The sequence below is a fragment of the Rhopilema esculentum genome, chromosome 4 (assembly GCF_057945365.1).
Source record: "Rhopilema esculentum isolate cy_ngs chromosome 4, ASM5794536v1, whole genome shotgun sequence".
In the NCBI taxonomy this organism is placed as follows: domain Eukaryota; kingdom Metazoa; phylum Cnidaria; class Scyphozoa; order Rhizostomeae; family Rhizostomatidae; genus Rhopilema; species Rhopilema esculentum.
In genome coordinates, this window is record NC_142818.1 from 13,667,297 (window position 1) to 13,686,456 (window position 19,160).

The 19,160-nt window shown below is 38.2% G+C and overlaps 1 protein-coding gene across 1 annotated transcript; it reads left to right on the forward strand.

The window, feature by feature from the left end:
* The first annotated feature begins 2,181 nt into the window (after window positions 1-2,181).
* On the forward strand, window positions 2,182-7,548 carry LOC135682022 (uncharacterized). Its single transcript, XM_065196720.2, has one exon. The coding sequence runs from the start codon at window positions 2,182-2,184 to the stop codon at window positions 7,546-7,548; it is 5,367 nt and encodes a 1,788-aa protein (XP_065052792.2).
* The last annotated feature ends 11,612 nt before the right edge of the window (window positions 7,549-19,160 follow it).

The following is a 19,160-nucleotide window of genomic DNA, read 5'->3' on the forward strand; positions in this document are numbered from 1 at the left end:
TATTTGTTATAATTTAATCATGGGCGTTTCCTCAGCAATCTGCTTGAACATAGCTGTTTCCAAAGATGTATTGGGCGTGGCTAGGTATCAAGTTTACTGACGTATGAGGACATGGGCGCAAGAAAATTTTTGAAATTATACCTTCTAGAAAGGCTTTAAAAGGCATTTCCCAGACCAAGCTTAACAAAATTCCATACCACTCAGTATGGACAATTTGACATTTTTTCAGAGGGAGAAATTGGGGATGGGAAGAGTCTTGCTTAAATTCTAGTGACAGACGCTAGGCAAAGAAAGAAAGGGTGAACTTTGGCTCACAGTGCACATCGATGTAAATAATGGGAAGCTGTTTTAGTGATTGGTTTTATTGAATTTTATTTTCTGAACATGTGCATCCTTCTTATCTCGAGTTTCTTACGTCGGCCCTGTTTACAAATCTGAAATAAATTCTTTCGATAATAAAGAAAATGATTTACTGGCTAAAAGGAAATGAAAGAAAAACTATAGAAATATACGTAAATAAGTTAGAAAATAAATCAAATAGCATAACAGTTTGCTAAAATAGCAGAAGGTTATTTTTAAAAAAGCGTGTAAGGAACATTGGTGTAATGTGGACTTGTAGAGGTTTATGGTGAATTGTACGATTCTTTTCTTGCATATTTTTAGAGATTTATTCAAGAGGTGGTCGGTGGAAAAGAGATTTAGGGCGATTCACCACTTGGGCACAGTCACTGACTTGACACCGCTTTGCATAAATTAATCATGGCCATCAACAATAGACAACTTGCACTTGACACCGTGACATAGTGGCCCCAGATTTTTGGGGGTCTATTCTCCCCGCCCATCCCCTGGATTTACGGCCCTGCATTTGCAGGTGTATAGTAATTCTGGCGTTTTCATTCATTCCAGACAAAAATAACTTTGCGGGGAGTTATTCTTCACTGACTAACAGGACGGGGATGATGGGGAGCCTCCTATATTGGGCCGAATCCATTCATTATGCATCGTAGCTTTTTAGCAAAACAGTGCTTTAAAATTGGGGGTATCATCAAATGAATTAATTTTTTTGACACTTGATAAGATTTATAGATAGCTCCCGAGCCACGTGCCCTTACATTGATTAAATTGTGAAAACTTAAGGTTCCAAGATTATGCAAAACTTTACAACAACTGTAAGAATTAGTTGTAAAGTTTTAGGCTTGAAAGAAAGAAAAATATCAGGATGAGAAAGAAAAATAAAACAACGTTTAAAAATTGAATGAAGATTGTTTGGATAAAAACAAACTAAATAATTTGGATAACCTTTGGAGGAACATTATAAGAGTCGTTTGCTTGTTTCTATTAACAGTCAATGTCATTGTTTCTACAATTTCATTTATCTTCTCATGGGTTACAGGGCTTTGAATAACTTTATTAGAAATTTCCAATCAGTTTGTAATGGTGATTGTTACTCTGAAACGTTATAATGGTGATTGTTACTTTGTCTTATACTTTTGCATGATTGAACACAAGGTTCCGGACAAATGGTCTGGAATAAACAGAGTAGATGGGAAATTTCTCAAATAATGATAAACGGGGTGGATGGCTAGCAGTTTCTAAAATGTGAAACAGAAATTACATAGACAAGATCATTTTTCTTAAAATACAAAGTATACTAAAAACGTGATTAAGCAACCCTTTTCATACTTTTTTCACTATTTCTTTGTATCTGTCGCGGAAAGCAGGGAGTTTGCCGCGCAAACGCCTTTCCCACGGTTTACTTGCGTAATTAACCAGCGTGCTATTAATCAAGGTCGTGTTTTCAGTATTCTTACTATTTCTTTTGTCTCGTAATAGATCTACATAGGTTTAATCGTTAACACATTTATTGTTGGTAATATCTTTTGTATTTGCCGCTTGGTTAATTGACTTGGAACATTTACACATATCTTTTGTAATCATATTTTCTAAAGGGACCGATAACTAAAAACTAATTGCTTATGGTTTAATGAAGTCAGTGTGTGTTTGAAATGAGCGTGTAATGTATACCACATATTTTTACTAATAAAATGATAAAATACAAAATGTTGTATTGATTGTTGATTGCCTTACTGCAACACACTTTGTTGATTTGTTCGGACTGTTACGATACAGTGGAGGCACCGCCCGGATAGTGTGTTGGAGTAAGTTTTGTTTGTGGAAAATATGTCGGTGATAGATAGGAGAAAGAACGTTCGATTGGCGCATAGAGAATTTGCATTGCAAATCATAGAGGACGGTAATGGAAACGACGTGAGTGAAACAGATTTAAGAATGATTCAGTCACAGCTGAAGGAAAAGCAGAAGAAGCTTGATAAATTGGACGACGAGATATTGGGGTTAATAAGTGAGGAAGGAGAAGCCGATGATTGTGTAAAGGAAGGCAAAGAAGCGGGACAGTTTAGATCAAAAGTTCAGGCTGCTATAATACAAATCCAAGGTCGATTGGATGATAAGTTACAACGCAGTGGTTCCATTGACAGTCTAAGTTCTACAGCCACTTTGAATACTAGAAAGGTACGGGCAAGGTTACCTAAATTGGAGATGCGGAAATTCAGCGGTAAACCGTATGATTGGCAGGAGTTTTGGGACGCATTTCGCTCGTCAGTTCACGAAAATGAGGAACTATGTCAAGTGGACAAATTTACGTATTTACGCTATCTGTTAGACGAGCCTGTGAAAAAGGTTATTGCTGGGTTTTCCTTAACTGAAACTAATTATGAAGCGGCAGTAGATTTATTGAAACAAAGGTTCGCAAAGCCAGTAGTGATAAAAAGATCGCATATCAATGAGCTAATGAATTTGCAACCTGTTTATAAAGAGCGCGATTTGGATCGTCTTAGACATTTCTACGATATGGCTGAGACACATTTTCGAGGGCTGCAATCTATGATGATAGATGAGACCACGTATTCTTGTGTTGTCGTTCCATTGCTGCTCGACAAATTGCCAGAAGCGGTTCGATTGAGTATGTTGCGAGCGGTGAAGGGCTCTGAAGATTTACCCATTTCGTCTTTTTTGGAAGTGTTGAGAAACGAGCTTGAAGTACGAGAGTCGCACGTTTCAATCTTGAAGCCAAACCTTGCTGGTTCGTCTGGAATGCAGTCAATGATTGCTAGTGGAAAAGGCAAAGATTGGGTGAGAACATCGAGTGCCTTGCACAGCGTTGCAAAGGACCATCGATGCGCCTTTTGTTTAAAATTTCATGAAGAAATTGATTGTCAGAATGTAAAGGACTTTAGTGAACGTAAAAATATTGTGAAAAAATATGGTCGTTGCTTTCTTTGTTTAGCAAAGGGTCATTTATCCTTCAAATGTAGAAACAATATTTCATGCAATATTTGTAAGGGTAGACACCATAGTGCCTTATGTGAACAAGGTAATGCTAATTCTACTGCGTGTAAGGATGTCGGAAAGGCGAACACGAATACTTGCGTAGAGAGTGTTGAATGTGGGGGGAGGGTAGCTCTCCAAACCGCGCAAGGTTATGTTAATGGAACGAGGAAAGTGAAAGTGCGAGTACTTTTTGATGGGGGAAGTCACAGGTCCTTTGTTACCTCCAATGTTGTGAACAAAGCAGGCATTTTTCCTTCTCGTAAGGAGAATTTGCGTATATGTAGATTTGGAGAGACTAATGTAGATGTTTCTGCTAAGGACATTGTTCAAATCACTTTGTCGTCTGTAGATAAGAAGTATAACATCCCATTTGAAGCTTGTGTTGTAGATTCCATCTCACAGCTGGAAAACCAACATTTAGAGATCGTAAAGAAGGATTTTGCTCATCTGAAGGACATTTGGTTTTCAGACGTTGATTCGAAAGAAGAGCAACTAAGCATACAAATTCTGATCGGTGCAGATTACATGTGGCGGTTTATGGAGGACGAAACGAGAAAAGGAGGTGTGAACGAGCCGGTCGCCGTACGAACAAAGTTGGGTTGGGTTCTTTCAGGACCAGTTAAAGGTGAGATCGTTGATGTTACTTCTGTCAGCAATGTCAATATCAATTTTGTATCGGATAAGGAAACTAATGTGTTTAATGATAAGGCCAGTTTACAGGATCAGATCCACAAACTATGGGATTTAGATTCTGTCGGAGTACGGCCTACAACTGATGTTCATGAAGATATTGTGGATAATATCGAATTTACAGGCGAGCGTTACTCGACTAAATTGCCATGGAAGGAAGCCCATAAACCCCTTCCAACTAATTACGGTGTCAGTGTAGCGAGATTAAAGGGGCAATTATCTAAACTCAAGAAAAGCCCTGAAGTATTGCAAGAGTATGACAATATTATTAAGGACCAGCTTGAGAGGGGGATTATAGAGAAGGTTGTAGGTTTAGATAATTCTAGCAATGTTCATTATTTACCACATCATGCTGTTATAAGGGAGGAGGCAGAGACCACCAAATTGCGTATTGTTTACGATGCATCGTGTAGAGAAAAACACAATGGTACTTCTTTGAATGATTGTTTACACGTAGGCCCGTCCTTGAATCCGTTGCTTTTTGATCTTCTTGTCTCTTGGAGACATCACCAAGTCGCCTTAGTCGCCGATATTGAGAAAGCCTTTTTAAACATAGAAGTGCATCCTGAAGACAGGAATTGTTTACGTTTTTTGTGGGTTAATGACATAAATTCCCAGTCGCCATCTATTGAGACGTATCGTTTTAATAGAGTAGTTTTTGAAGTAAATTCATCTCCATTTTTACTCAATGCTGTTTTACGTCATCATATTGACAAATATACAGAGGTCGATCCGCAATTTGTATCACATGTAAGAAATGAATTTTACGTAGATGACCTAGCATCAGGAGCTAAGAATGTAACAGCAGCGCTGGAATTGTATTATAAGGTTAAGAACAGGATGGCTGAAGGAGGTTTTCATTTACGCAAATGGAAAACTAATGAACCCGAAGTCGCGAAGGTTATTGAATCTGAGGCTATTCAGGAGTTGAATTTTAAGACAAAAGAATGCGACAATTCGTATGCGAAAACCATCTTGAATGAGGGAAAGGATATTGATTCCTCATGTAAAGTTTTAGGGATTCATTGGAATCAACGTGAAGATACCTTGCAATTCGAATTTTCGAAAATTGCATCCGAACTACTGGGTAAGAAAGTAACGAAGCGTGAAATATTAAGTTTTCTTGCCAAAACTTTTGACCCGTTAGGAGTTCTTTCGCCTATTCTGATTAATGGGAAATTTCTTTTTCAGGAATTGTGTGTCGAAAATATTGGGTGGGACGACGAGTTACCCCCTGATAAATTAGAGCGTTGGAATAATTGGTTAAGTTCATTAATTAATGTGGGCTCTATTGTTATTTCCAGATGTTTGTATGGGAAGAATGCTGAGAAAATTTTGCATTGTTCCCTACATGGTTTTGCTGATGCGTCTTTAAAGGGTTATTGTGCTACCGTGTATTTTGTTTATGAAGCTAAGGAAGGAGTTTTCAGTCAGCTAGTATGTTCAAAAACCAGAGTAGCACCATTGAAAGCTCTTTCTATCCCGCGTTTAGAATTAATGTCTGCTAGAATTCTCGCAACACTAATGAAAACTGTTTCCTCAGCCTTAAGTAGTTACTGTTATATAGAGGAAAGGTATCTTTGGCTTGACAGTAAAACCGCATTGTTTTGGATAAATAACAGAAATGAATGGAAACAGTTTGTGCAACACAGAGTGAATGAAATTTTAAGGTTATCTTCAAGTGAAGAGTGGAGACATTGTCCCGGTAAAGATAATCCAGCAGATTTAGGATCGCGTGGGGTTTATGTTGATACTTTGAAAGATAGTGAGTTATGGTGGCATGGTCCAGACTGGTTATGTCAGGATAAGTCTTGTTGGCCGTCAAATATTGATTTAGGTAGACCTTCTGAAGTAGATGTGGAACGTAAGAAGGTTGTCAATTCCATGTTGATTAGAGAGGAGAGTTCTAAGGATATTGATCAACTCATTGACATTAATAAGTACAGTTCGTATGATAAGCTTGTACGCGTTACTGCATATGTCTGCCGATTCATAAATAATCTTAAAGCTAAAATGAACAAACAGGAAAAATTAATTGGATCTGTAACTGTACCAGAAATCTTGTCTGCGGAAAGGTTGTGGATTATTAATGCGCAGGCAGTCTTGAAACAAGATCCAAAATTTGAATTGCTTAAGAAACAGCTACGCATTGAAGAGCAGAGTGGTATTTTAAGATGTGTAGGTAGACTATCAAACTCTGATATGGAATTTGATAGCAAATTTCCTATAATATTGCCAAAGAACCATCATTTCACGGAACTCGTTGTTTTACATGTCCATGCGTTAATGGGGCATGAGGGTCTTCGTATCACTTTAACGGAATTAAGATCTCGGTTTTGGATTACTAAGGGGAGGCAATTCATTAAGAAGCTTATCAAGCCTTGTATAATCTGTAAGAAATTGGAGGGTAAGGCTTATAAGGCACCACCTATGGCACCGTTACCAGATTTTAGAGTACAGGAGTCACCGCCTTTCAGCAAAGTAGGTGTTGATTTTGCTGGACCGTTGTATGTCAAGGGGTTAAAGGGTAAAACACGTAAAACGTATATCACCCTTTTTTCATGCTGTGTAACACGTGCTTTACATTTAGAATTGGTGGAAGACCTTACAGCTCAGTCTTTCTTAAGATGCTTAAGACGATTTACTGCTCGAAGAGGTACGCCAGAGTTAATCGTATCCGACAACGCAAAAACTTTTAAGGCAGCAGCCAAGTCTATCAATCGTATATTCAGAAATAAAGATATGCAGCGGGAGTTGGAGTCAAGAAGAATAGAATGGAAATTTAATCTAGAAAGAAGTCCGTGGTGGGGTGGCATGTTTGAACGAATGGTTGGTTTAGTTAAACGTATACTTAGAAAAATTCTTGGCAATGCTCTTTTGAATAAGGATGAAATGCATACTGTTTTAGTAGAAGTGGAAGGAATTTTGAATTCTCGACCACTGACGTACATATACGAGGATGATTTTAATGTTGACATACTAACACCGTCTCATTTAATGTTTGGTAGGAGATTATCACCTCTTGCAGATCATATAGAATTTAATTATTCTGATGATGAAACTTCGCATAGTAAACGATTCCTTTATCTAGTTAGGAAATTACAACATTTTTGGAAGAGATGGAGAACCGAATATTTGAGGGAACTACGTGAAAAGCATAATGCTGCTGGAGCCGACAATTGTGACATTCATAAAGGAGACATAGTATTGATAGAGGATGAAAATGTCAAAAGAAGTCAATGGAAGATTGGAAGAATCGAAAGATTAATCGTCGGTAAGGATGGTAAGATACGGGGTGCTTCTGTAGTTAAGATTTGCAAAGGTAAGCGAGATTTACTTAATAGACCAATTACTAAACTTTATCCTTTGGAGATAACAGGGACAAGTGACGAAGTGGGGGATATAGGAAATGGTGACAGTGAAAGAAAGGAAGTACGGAATAGGCCTCGTAGAGCTGCAGCTGCCGACGCGCTATGGCGGACCCGTCTTGTTTTTGACTCGGAGTGAGTCAAGGGGGGAGAGTGTCGCGGAAAGCAGGGAGTTTGCCGCGCAAACGCCTTTCCCACGGTTTACTTGCGTAATTAACCAGCGTGCTATTAATCAAGGTCGTGTTTTCAGTATTCTTACTATTTCTTTTGTCTCGTAATAGATCTACATAGGTTTAATCGTTAACACATTTATTGTTGGTAATATCTTTTGTATTTGCCGCTTGGTTAATTGACTTGGAACATTTACACATATCTTTTGTAATCATATTTTCTAAAGGGACCGATAACTAAAAACTAATTGCTTATGGTTTAATGAAGTCAGTGTGTGTTTGAAATGAGCGTGTAATGTATACCACATATTTTTACTAATAAAATGATAAAATACAAAATGTTGTATTGATTGTTGATTGCCTTACTGCAACACACTTTGTTGATTTGTTCGGACTGTTACGATAGTATCTATCTGCTCTTTCTTACTTAAATTTTTTTAATTCAAAAAAGAGTCCTCAATCAAAGGGGCCCCCTCCCCCCTAAACTCTTCTCTATTATTATACTTTCTAAGAATTGAAGCTGGTATTTTGGATATGATGAACATGTTGAAGGGGCCTCAAGCCTGCATGATGTATCAGTCAAAATGAATGGAATGCCTGTTGATCAGCATCTGACGCTTTTCTATACTTTCTTGCTAATGCTGATTGTTTAGGGGGCGGGGGGTTAAAAATGCCCAGAGTGGATTTTTGAAAATTTGATAAGGGGGGACATTATTCATAACTATACTCTTTCTCTTTTATCAGAATATGTATGTGAGAATATTCAAAATCGTCCACTTTTTGCGAATATTTTAAGAATATTGCTCAACCTCAGCTAGCATACTTGTGGCTCATCTTTCAACAATTGCCTGTTTTGGGATTTTTGTTTTGCCTTTTATGGGAACAGGAAATTGCAGAACCGATATATTTTTTTTTCAAAAAGCGTGGTTTCAATTCAAGCATTGGTGATGTTCCCCGGAAACCATATCAGATTAAATGAATACTTTAAGAATACATTCAGTGTCAAAAGAAAAATTTCTTAAGAATATCGAGGCTGGAAAAATTCTAAAGCATTCTTATTAAAAAAGAGCACGAGAGAGAGGTAAAATACCTATTAAACGAGTTCACAATAACTTAATTGTCTAATGTCGGCTTTCCCAGTTTCCTTTAATTGCTAAAGACATCTTTGATACTAAAAAAGTTTCTTGTTTTACTGTTTTTACTAAAGAATCTAAAGGTTTCATGTTACGAGTCCAAGAAACATCTACATCATTTGATAAATTAAAGCATCATAAGCCCTGTTTACACTAAAACTTTCAACCTTAGTTGACGCTTTTAGCTACACTGCATTGATAAAAAAGTATAGTGTTAATGCAAACATTGATTGACCCCGGTAAGTTCCGCCACGCGTGCGTTTCGTGGCGATTGGTGCCCATTGGCATGTTCAAAAATGACGGAAGTCAATGATGGCATACTGGAAAAACCAGACCCTATGAACCTAGGACCCCTATGACCCCTTCATCATTCTAAATTTAATGGCATACCGTAAAAACCAGACCATAAAGCTTTAAGACCCAGGACCCTTAAGTACTAACATCAAAGAGGACCCTTAAATAGGTCTTCACCTCGATAAGACAAAAGTTGATCGCAGTTGATTGTCATCATCGTACCGTGAGGACATCTATCTATCTAAGTACCATGTCCCTTATTTGTGGACGTAGGCGACCATGGATTTCCACAACTTTCTGTCCTTACAGGTTCTTATCAGACTCTGGACCTTATACCTTCCTTGCTGTTCCTCGGGAACTTGATCTTGCATCCACTTGCTGAGACTTGTCAGGTAGTTCAGCCGAGGTCTTCCCCTTCCTCTCTTTCCTTCTATCTTGCCTGTGATAATAATCTCTTCTAAACCCTCTTTTCTAATGATATGCCCAATGAATTCGGCCTGTCTCTTTCTAATCATTTTATTTAGCTTTCTTTCTTCTCCGGCTCTTTTCAATACTTCTTCATTTGATATATGGTCCACCCATGATATTCTCAACATCCACATCTCAACGGCTTCGATTCTGCTCTCCATCCGGCTGAAATTGTCCAGCATTCGCTGCCATATGTTAAGATGGAATAAACATAGCAGCGTAGAATCCTTTTCCTAGTTCCCAACGACATTTTTCTATCTTTCAACACTCTCTTTAACTTCTGAAAAGCTTGCTTAGACATCCCAATTCTGCGCTTGATCTCGGAGTCACATTTTCCATCGTCTGTTATTAGGCTACCTAGGTAATTGAATGACTTTACTTGCTTTATTTCAGTGTCCTCTATTTTTAGTCTGCATAGCTGGTCAGATTGCTTGCTAATTACCATACATTCTGTCTTTTTACAATTGATGGTTAAACCTTTTTTCTTACTTTCTTCTACTACCTTAGTCAGAAGATTTTGTAGCTTTTCTTCAGATTGGGCTATTAAGACCGTGTCATCGGCGTACCTCAAGTTATTGAGATTATGCCCACCAATGATGAAGCCTTCCATGCCTTCTATCTCCCTTAAGATCATTTCGCTGTAGATATTAAAAAGATCTGGGGAGAAAACGCATCCTTGGTGAACTCCTCTCTGGATTTTGGTAAAGTTACTTCTATCGTTTCCAATTCTTATACATGCTGTTTGTTCCCAATACAAGTTTCTAAGAATTCGTATGTCTTTCCCAAATAGCTCAAAACATTCTAGCACTTTCAGAAGTTCTTCATGTTTTACTTTATCGAAAGCTTTTGTGTAGTCGATGAAACAAATATACAGGTCTTTTTGCATTTCTATGGCTCTCTCTGACATCGTACGTAGCATGAATATTGCGTTCCTTGTGCCTGCGTCCTGGACAAAACCACATTGTTCCTCTCCAATCTCAGGCATAATTCTACTTCTTGCTCTTAACATAATTATCCTGAGCAAAATCTTGATGATATGGCTCATTAGGCTAATGGTTCTGTGAAGCTCACATTCTATTGCCCCTGCTTTCTTTGGGAGAGCGATGAAGATCGATTTGCTTAATTCCTCTGGGATTTCTCCAGTATCATAGATTTCGTTTAAGCATTCCGTGAGCTTCTGAAGGACATATCAACTGTTACATGCGCTTTTTTGCCAACTACGGCGTTCTTCCGCATATTATCCACATCACCCGTTGCCTTCAAATAAGTCAGAAAGTGACAAGAAATTTGAAGATCTTCCAAAGTCGTTTAACCTCTTGGAGTCAACCATAAAGAAGAGACAGATCAAAATCAAGGCCTGTGTCAGAGATGAAGATGCAGGCACTTTCTTTGGTTGCTGCTTGTCGCTTTTGAGTGATTTTTTGGATTCTACCCTCCCTATTCTGAAAAAATTGCATTATTGGCCAATCATGGGGTGTTTAAACAGAAGTTTTCTATAAAAACGCTATTGTAAATTTGGTTTGGTGTGCAATTTTAAATTTTAGCATATCTAAGAGCATACTTTATGTACCCGCATATAAGAAACTTGAAATTTTTCGTTGAAAAAATTTAAGACAATTTGGTTTCTTATACCACAGTCTGTGAAGAGTCATAAAGCGACAAGGAAGTTTACGACAGCATTTTGGGCTTCTTCTAGTTATCTCTTCCAGACCTGTCAACCCTCCCGGTTCCGCCGGGAGACTCCCGGTTTTGACTGCTTTCTCCCGGTCTCCCGGTTTTTAAAATTTTTCTCCCGGTTTTAAAGATGTCTAGCAGAATGTCTAGGGAGATTCTTCACCGAATATTTTGAATGAATTGCGCATCTTAGGCCTGGTTCAAACGTCGCACTTCTCATGTGCCGAACCTAACTCTGTTTGGAGCGACACTTGAGCATGTTTAGCGCGACTCTCGTTTCAAACGTCGAACTTAATCATGTCGCGCCAAATGGGTTTTAGGATTGTTACATGAAGTATCTTGGTTAAGGCACGCAATCTCAAATATTTGTTTGAAACGCATGCGCCCTCCAAGAAAGAAATGAATTTTGTGAAGGAAAATAAATTAAATATAATTATGCATTGAGTTCGGTACATGACAAGCTCGACGCTTGAAACCGTGCCGTGCTGGAGCCGTGCAGCTCGGCAAGCTCTGCCGATCCAAACTAGTCTGCCGCTCTTAACTAAATCTGCCGTACCAAATTGATTCAAACGTCGCGCTCCTCATGTAGTTCGGCACATGAGAAGCGCGACGTTTCAACCAGGCCAAATGCTTCAAAGACAGGTCCATTGTGTATGTTTTCTTTTTACAGAGGTATAATTAAGATATAATGGTCACATTGACTTTCCACATGACAACAATTATGGAGATACTTCTCGTGATCACTTTTGTCATAAACTATTTGCCGAGCACAAGATTTTATCAGGTATATTTATTCCCTTAACGAATTACTGTGATCTCCCTGTTTTTGACCAAATCTCCCTGTTTTTCTCCAGGAAAAATCTAAAATCTCCAGGTTTTGAAAATTTAAGGTTGACAGGTCTGCTCTTCTTTTGTTCCCTTTGACAGTGGTTGCCACAGAACTGTTGTTGACCTGTTCGTGCAAACTTTGCACAAATCTTTATATGAAAAAATGCATCCTGAAAACCTATGCCATTGGATTATAAAAAATAATTATCAAATAATCTATTGAATTTATTTGTATACAGGGAATTTTTGAAGCTGGCCTCTTTTAGTAGATATCAGTTCCAAAATCATTTCGTTAATTTTTCTAATTTCGGGTCTATTTTCGATGGCATCTAGTTTATTTTTGATTACTGATTTGATGAAAGTTCAGTCAAAAACATAAAAGGCAGCTTTTAGACATTGGTCGATTAAAAACACTTTCTTGTGTTTAAACATGTTTGAAGACAGCAGCTGATGTGAATAATATGCGGAGAGACGCCGTAGTAGGAGCAAAAGTGATGGTGATGGTGATGGTGATGGTGATGGTGATGATGATGATGATGATGATGATGATGATGATGATGATGATGATGATGATGATGATGATGATGATGATGATGATGATGATGATGATGATGATGATGATGATGATGATGATGATGATGATGATGATGATGATGATGATGATGATGATGATGATGATGATGATGATTATGATGATGATGATGATGATGATGATGATGATGATGATGATGATGATGATGATGATGATGATGATGATGACAGCTGAGATGTAATCGTGGTGCGATAATGACAGTCAACTGTGATCAACTATTGTCTTATCGGTGAAGACCCTTCTGGTGTTAAGGTTGGCTTAACCTAGGTATTTTGCAAGTGCAGCTAATCTGAACCCATTAACCAAAGTTAACGTTAACCCAGGCTTAACCAACTCCTAACCAGTGGCGGAAATTATGGGGTTTGGGGGGCTCGGGCCCCCCCAATCAGCGACGTCGTCGGAAAATTCGGGCTTTCATCGGATAATTGACAACCGTTTAACGTGACAAAATTACTCCAAGAAATCGTTCTGAAAAGGAATTTTAAGCTAATCTAAGGGGCGTAATTGCCAAATTTTCTGCTCGCTTCGTTCGCAGGTGATCCACGTTTCCTTTTTTACCCCAGGGGCCTTTATAACCTCTCTGTGCCCTTCTTGCAAAATTTGAACATAGCATAGCTGATAAAATATTAGCCATTACCAAATAATCAATCAAACAATATATGACCAAAATCAAAACTGCTTGTGAATTTTGTATTTAATTTAAATTCCGTAAAGACCAGCCAAAATTTCTATCAGATTCTTCTGAACAAAAGTTAAAAGTTAAAAGTTGTAGGGCCTTGTAGTGTAAACAGGGCTATGATCTCAGAAAGAGAGAACGAAACTCTTCGGTTCCGGGCCTGAAATAGCGACGGTCTGCATCGTGTTTACAAAAGGTAGCTTGGTTACTTGTAGCCTAAGCCGTAGACACTCCCTTCCAAACGAAAACAGGGTCTACGAATATACCTTTCCCATTATTTTTGGTAATTAATCATTCCCAGACTTCATTGGGGCTTTCTTTGCCAAGTAATGAGATGTTAAATGAACCATAGTCCATTGAAAGCAGCGGTGGCGCCAGGGGAGGGCTAGGGGGGCTACAGCCCCTCCGTCGGAAGCATCTAGCCCCCCCCCCCCCCCATTGGAGGAAATTTTAGGTTATTGTCGGAGGAAATTTGACAAAAAACCTACGAAATCTGCTTATTTTATTCATTTTAGCCCCCCTGTCGGAAGCTCCAACCCCTCTGTCGGAAGATTTCTAGCGCCACCTCTGATTGAAAGGCCTCCTTTCTATTGATTATGAATGAACTAATGGCGGCGAATGGAGATGTTGATCTATATATCTTGTGTTTTGAAACGCAACTGGCAAAGATATACACGCATTGCATTACCCAATGCCTCTGCGAATATTGATTTGCTTTGCATGTCCTTAATTATGCAAGTATTAATACTCCTGCATAAATTGAGTTCCAGAATTTGAGAACGGCCTGTAGCAAGGTTTGCCTCATTAATTCGTAGACCCTATCTTCGTTTTGAAGGGAGGGTCTACGGCGTAGGCTAGGTTTTACGTGCTAGTGCAATGACTTAAACACTATGTGCAATGACTTAAAAACTGAGGGTAAGAGAATTGCAGAGTGGATGCGGCAAAAGAAGCTTAGTCTGAACAGCAATAAAACTGAATATATGGTCATTGGTCATAAAAGACGAATTAACCATATCCAGGGGGAGATAAACGTGGAAATAAATGATCTTTCTTCGTTCCAACGAGCCCATGAAGTAAAATATCTTAGACAGTCAAAATGTCAAACTTTGTTGCGGGCTACTGCGCATTCTACACACGAAAGTTTGCGACATTTGTGTTACAGTGTGGCGATGAAAAAAGAGGTATCGTGCCCAAACAAGAACGGAACAAAGGATTCCCCTTTTTTCCTGTAGTGAAAACCTACTTTTTGGTATGTTTGTTGAGATCGAATTTTGTAATCAACACTTTTCACAACAAGTGAACCCTTTTTTGCTGAAGTATTTTCATTTCAAATCTTGTGTCACCCAAAGGAGAACCCAAAGTCAGACTCTATGCTCACAAGTTGCTTTTATTTCACTTCTTTTATTTGCAATTATGTGCTTCTTGACTCTCGTGTTTCTGCTAACCGCAAAACTGAAAAAGTAACTAGAAACGCAGAGTCAGGAAAACATCACGGTCGTACGGCCACTGACCGGAGGAAGGTCCACGAAAAACAACAGAAGCTCCTATGACACACCCAAGTCACGCCCACTTTATTGTTTTGCGAGAAAGGTTCGCCTTTTGAGATGTTTTTGTTTGGAGGAAGGTTAACAACTTTTCTGGACTCTGTAGAAACGATAAAACTTGCAAGCTGTTATATAATGAGAGAAACACCTGCAATGGAATTAGAGGTAGGCAATTAAAAAAGAAACTTGTAGCCGAAATCAAGCAGGTCTTCATGCCCTGTTTTCAAAATTTTATATTTATGTTGGTGTCTTAGGCCAAGTACTTGGTATGAATGTAGTTGTACTTACTGTATTGCAGACAAATTTGAAGTGAGTAAATTGTTTTCATTGATGTTAGGCTAGTACTCAGTATAATGAAAATTACTGTCTACCGGTCTGTAATAAAGTGCTCGATGCCGTATAGCCAGAGCTGGAGATAGTCTGAAAACAAAGAAGTTATTAGTTAATAGGATCTCCAGGATTTGAGCAAAGACAAAAACAGAAAGTAACTACCTATTTCATGTAATGATCTACTGTAGCAATTTTTAAATACCTGCAACATGTAATGATGATCGCATCAAGCTTGTTACATGAAGTAGCAATTAAGAACTGGCCTGATACTCAATCTATGTATTCAAAACAAAGGTTCAAAAATAGTAACTTTATAGTATGATCGCCTAGCCACTTTGTGGTTTGTTTTGAACTGTGGAAAATAGACACATGGGCGTAACTTCCTTGGTTACTTTTTTGTGGGAGGGGGTGTAGAATATTTTCATCTCACAATAATGAATACTGTTCAGCAAGCAAATTTTAATGTTGATTGATTTTGAAAGAACAATAATAGAAACCAAATAATTTAAAATGAGACTAACAAAATGGTGCATTGCTAATGTCCAAATTGAAAAGAAAAGATAAAGAATTTCTTTGGGAGCACGCCCTTTTAAATGCCTTTAATAGAAATCTCCCTCTCTCTTTAGTCTGAATAATATATAGTCAAACCGCCCGGAAAATGCAAAATCTGAAAAATAAAGAAAGAACAAATACAAATGCGACTTAAAAGAGAGAGGGACTTGTAGCAAGTCCAGCCAATGACCAATATTTTTCCAAGTATTATTCTCACTCGGTTTCCTGGTTTTACATCATGAATCTCTACGTATAATATCAAGCTGTTGTTGCTGCAATACCTTCAATTCTCTGTTAAGCTCCCCTTTCAATTAAGCCCTCCTCTCTTATTAGCCCCCTATAAGAAAGATAAATTAAACAAGCCCTCTCTCAATTTAGCCTCCCGCTGAAAAATTCACTGATGCCAAAATAAGTAAACTTGGAAAGAACGGAGATTGAAATTTTATTCATTGGTAGTTCAATACTTCTCATCAGATCAAAACTCAATCATATTTTTTCCAGTCTTCTGAAAACAAAGATTTAATGTGCATTAAGCACAGGCCATATGAAAGCCTTTTACCAAAATCACAGGGCGTTGGTAATCAGAGGGATGAAGTCGACCCTTTCGAATCAACAAAGTAGCTGTCGGCTAGGGTGGGCAAACTCGAGTAAGCGGATACCTTAGGGGGGGCAGACTTTAAAACAAGAAGGAGATATCTCAAGAAATTATAATTATGCCTACTCTTCAGAATATCATTAGGAAAACTGTAGCCAGAGGGGGCAAAATGTTGTCAATTTTGTTTTATTTGGGGGGCCACAGCCTCCCGTGCCCCCTGCAACTACGTGGCCGTTTCGAATGCTCGATTTCAGTAGGCGACATGGCCCAAGAAGATATTTTTGAATTAATAATTGACGACGATGATGATGACAATATCATTGATGTAGAAGCCTGATTTGATTCTTTTTATTTCGCAAATATTAAAAAAATTAGTCGACCACTGAAAAATTATTTCAAAGTATTTATCAACTCGCATCTCTCAATTTTGCCTCCCCCCCTCTTTTATAAGTCCCCTTTAATGTGCTGAAAAACAATAAGCTTCCCGGGGGGCTTAAAAGAGAATCTACGGTAACTTTCACCATTTACCTATCCAAAGAGGAATCATAGCATCATTATACGGATAATTTGAAGCTCTGTTTTTACTGGGGCTTTATTAAAGATGTTTTCAAAATGGCACATTAAAAAGAAGCTTAAGGAGGGTGTCGATTTTTGACTAAATTAGGCTGCAATATATGTTGACTTGTTTGCAATTTTCATTATGAAATCATTTTTATATGAACTAGCTTAGCCTGAAGTTTATTTCAGCTTAAGTGGCCATTTCCCACCTGGCTTAATTTCTCGGAGAGCGAAATGGTGGAAGGCCCTTTTCATCGAGGGCACCTATCCAAACAAAGAATTGATGATTCATTCATGAAGCCAGTTAAAAACGAAAACGTGTCCTTTCGAGCAAGAAACTTGACAAAAATTATGGATTGAAAGTTATCATATTTTTTATCTTCAAGAGCATCTTTTATTTCAAATACTGGCTTATTGAACAGATTTTTATTAAAACAATGAAGGAAAGCCTTAGAAGTTTGTGAGAGGATCTCAAAATGTATATTAGTCTGTTTTTCTTTCCACCTCACAGTGGCGATGTGAAATGCTTGCAGCGGAATGATTTAGTCTTGCCTCAAGTAACTGAGGCTACTAAACGCATACAGAAATGAGTTCTAGAGAGTTGGGTCTAGCACTCATCAGGTAGCAGAACTTTCACGAAGAGGTTTACTCGTTAAGAGACTGATAATACAGGCAATACAACATATGACTGCAGCTAGAAAGATTTCTTACATCGCCCCTCAACCCATCTCTCCTTGGTTCTTTGAAAATGCGCTTCTAGAGGCCTGTCATGCATATGAAGTGACTTTGAGCAGAAATTAGAGCTATGTTAGAGCTACTTCGCATTAATGAACTATAAGTTTCTTTCTGCTTTAGCAGCAACATAAATTTCGTTCACTAACGTCACCCAGCTTTGTCTTTCTTGCACCAACAGCATTTCTTCTGGATTGACTACGTTTGCTCTGAATTGACAACATTTCTTCCATTTTCGTAATGTATATAAGGATTTTCGAACTTTTTCCCTGATCAAATATTTACAGCTTTGAACATTTTTGCAAAATCTTTAATTTCATCAAATTCTTTTGCCCTTTCGTCTAGGCTTGCTTCCTTCATTTCTATCAGCTTCTTTTCAATTTGATGTGACATCCTATTTCTTTCAGTTTTCATCACTTTTGCTCGTTATTTTTGTTCCCAGAACTGCTTGGTATTTTTTTTGCTTTTGCGTGTCATTTGTTGGTGTTGTTCAAAGCTTTCTGCCTGTACAATTTATAGGTACATAAATGTATAGGTTTATGTCAGGGCTGTTAGTAGAAAAATAATTCAAATTGCGATCAATGGCGGTGCCAGCTACTAGCCTCTAGAAGAAGAAAGCAAAGAATTTTAGGCCACGCCCTTTTTACCACCAGGAAGCGCTCTCTTACCAACAAAAAACGGCAATTTTACTTGAAAGGAACGCCCATGACTAACTTTTGGTTACGTACGTTGCCAAAATATTATTAGGAAAAGAAGCAAGTACCCCATGATTTCCTGTGATTTTTTCCGATTGTTTTCGGTCACTGGTGTCTTGAGCCAATGATTTGACCGAATCCTGTGTGTTCTATGATAAACTGTGTTAACATTATTAACGTGTATGTTTAGTTTAGGTCGCACATTTATTGCTACTTTTTGCCCCAGCTTGGTTTTTGAATTAATGGTCTTTTTCCCTCATCTTTTTTCAATCTCCGCCCAGTTGGGAAACTCAAAAAGAGAAACGAGGCAAGAAACAGCAACATAGTTACATTTGTCTTTCGTCTCGAGCTCGACGTGCACATGTTTATCTTCGCCTCGAGATACGGAATTAGATTGATCGACAGCGAAAGTATAGACGGAAAGAAAAGTGTGTTTGATGCAAGAAAGAAGTGGAAACAGGGCATGCCACCCCCCCCCCCTTTATTTTCCAAAACAATATAGCTTTTTTCAAAATCTTTTGTTATGATTACTAAATCTTCTTTGACCCGACCCCCTTTCCATCCTGTGTCGGAGCCCATGGAACACTGACCATTTTTGAAGCATAATAAATCAAAGAATGAAGGATCTGGCATCTCGGAATACGTTGTTGAGAAAAATAAAGCAACATTGTATTTCCCAAATGTATGAATATTTCATCATACATTCATAAGGAGTTATGCCTCAAAATTCTCTTAAGGTTTTACACTTACGGTCGGAAAGTATTGCACCCTTCGCCAACAATGGCCTTTTTTAACTAAAGAAAGTTCAAATAGCTGTTGCAAGTAACAGAAAGTTTTAAGCTGACAGTTTAAGAGGGAAATGATAGAAAATCTATCAAGGAATTGTAGTTAAGATATGAATTGCAAAAAA

Bases quoted from the DNA above. Each gene is read 5' to 3' on its own strand.
- LOC135682022 (XM_065196720.2), top strand. From the start codon at position 2,182: ATGTCGGTGATAGATAGGAGAAAGAACGTTCGATTGGCGCATAGAGAA.